Here is a 1,847-nt window from a genome sequence, read left to right as displayed (position 1 = left end):
GCAGCCGCAGCGCTCGCCTCGACGCGCTCGCGCCGCGCGCCGTTCTCGACGTCGACGTCGAGGGCCCAGACGCGCGCCGTCGAGTCCCACGACATGGAGGTGACCTTGCGGTGGTACAGGATCCGCCTGTCGAGCCGGTTCTCCTCCGCCACCTGCCGCATGTACTCGAGGATCTCGCGGCCCTCGGCGAGGTGCGTGTATGGCTTGTACGGCTTGAAGCCAAAGCCGAAGCAGATCATCGGCGAGTCGGAGCGGATGCCCGGGTACTTGAACTGGTCCCACGTCCCGCCGAGCGACGCGCGGCCCTCGAGGATGGCGTACGAATGGTCAGGGCACTCGGTCTGCAGCCGGTACGCGGCGCCGAGGCCGCTCAGCCCGGCACCGATGATCACGACGTCGAGGCGCTTGGATGGGATGGGGTACGGGTTCTCGGCCATGGTCTGTGGTGGCGCAGACCGCGGTTCGGGCGCAGAGGAGGCGGGGCGGTGGACGGTGAGCGGCGCACGGACCGGGATAGGATGGTGGCAGCCGCAGGGCGCGCCACACAACCTGCGGAAGCTCGAGGTGGCCCGGGCGCCTCAGTGGATTGACGCAGCGAGGCGATCTGTGGTGATGGCGATCGTTTTTCTTTGTTTTGCCTCTGCTTTCATGTCGTTCGAACGCACACACACGCGCCGCATTCGTCGCCGGCGCGCGACAGGCTCCCGTCGGCCGGACTGCCCTCGACGAGTGGGTGTCGCCAACCAAGGCAACACGCACTCGAGGGTAGTGCCGACGGGACGCGGCTCGAGGGCGACTCTCGCGAAGGCACGGCTGGCAACCGTGGCGTGGGGCTCGCGTTCGACAAGACCGGGATCGCTCTACCGGCAAACCTCTCGCTGACATGCGCGCCCCGTCGAGCTGACGGCGGGCGCGCTGAGGTCGCACGCCAAGCCAAGGATACCCATCACTGAGCCGATAATGCTACGGGTAGCCCCAGGGTGGCGCCCCCCCCCATGCCCTCTGGCACTTGCCTGCGCCCTCGCGCACTAGCCCACGCCCTGCCCCGCAAGATCTCACTCCGCCGCCTCCGACGCCACCACCGCCGTCGCCCCCAGCGGTGTGCAAGCCGTTTTGTGAGGACAAGACGCAGGGCTGGGATGACAAGTGCACCTGGGGGGGCTGCAACGGCTGCACCGAGTGCTCTTCCCCTCCGCCAATGTGCAAGCCGTTTTGTGAGGACAAGACGCAGGGCTGGGATAACAAGTGCACCTGGGGGGGCTGCCACGGCTGCTCCGAGTGCGGCGCCTAGCCTTCGCCGCCGCCGCCAGCTTCGGCTGGCTGTCACAGGTGCTTGAGTAATGAGTAGGCGGAACGGGAACCGCAGTGTGCCGAGTTAGAGACTGCTGTAACCTGTATATTTCAGTGAGAGGTGACAGGTGATTGTGGTTTGTGCGTGTGCGGCGCACTGCACACACAATCACAAATCACACTCAGCAAAACCCAGGCCAAATTACTTTCTTTTAACAACGCCAATTTGGGCGCACATGCTTCACAGATCACACACCTGTGACACTAAGGATGCCTTCCCTCCCTTTGCCGGCGCCTTCTTGGGTCGGGCCCTGCGGGGCCCTCACCCAGAAGAGCTTCACCTTGTCGGCGCCGTAGCCGTTGCGCATCGGCGAGTCGACGAGCTCGACCGTGAGCCCCGCCTTGCGCATCGCGTCCTGCAGGAGGGACCAGACGGGCGACGTCGACGACGGGGTTAGTGCACTGTCAGACCCGCCAGGATCCCGCTGCAGTGAGGCCGCAGGGCGGGGCGCTCCCATCACCCTCCTACGGCTAGAGGCGAGGAGCCTCTCTCTCGC

The 1,847-nt window shown here is 66.1% G+C and overlaps 1 protein-coding gene across 1 annotated transcript; it reads right to left on the bottom strand.

Moving 5' to 3' along the window:
• Positions 1–11: 11 nt before the first annotated feature.
• Positions 12–568, bottom strand: EMIHUDRAFT_374077 (hypothetical protein; the record flags this gene model as incomplete). Its single annotated transcript, XM_005771390.1, has 2 exons — positions 510–568; positions 12–440 (listed from the first exon to the last, which is right to left on the bottom strand). A coding segment is annotated over exon 2 (426 nt), but the record flags the coding sequence as incomplete, so codon positions are not given.
• Between the last annotated feature and the right edge of the window lie 1,279 nt (positions 569–1,847).

Source organism: Emiliania huxleyi (genome assembly GCF_000372725.1).
Source record: "Emiliania huxleyi CCMP1516 unplaced genomic scaffold EMIHUscaffold_3868, whole genome shotgun sequence".
In the NCBI taxonomy this organism is placed as follows: Eukaryota; Haptophyta; order Isochrysidales; family Noelaerhabdaceae; genus Emiliania; species Emiliania huxleyi.
The sequence above is the reverse complement of the archived record's forward strand: the minus strand, read 5'-3'. Positions and strand labels throughout refer to the sequence as shown.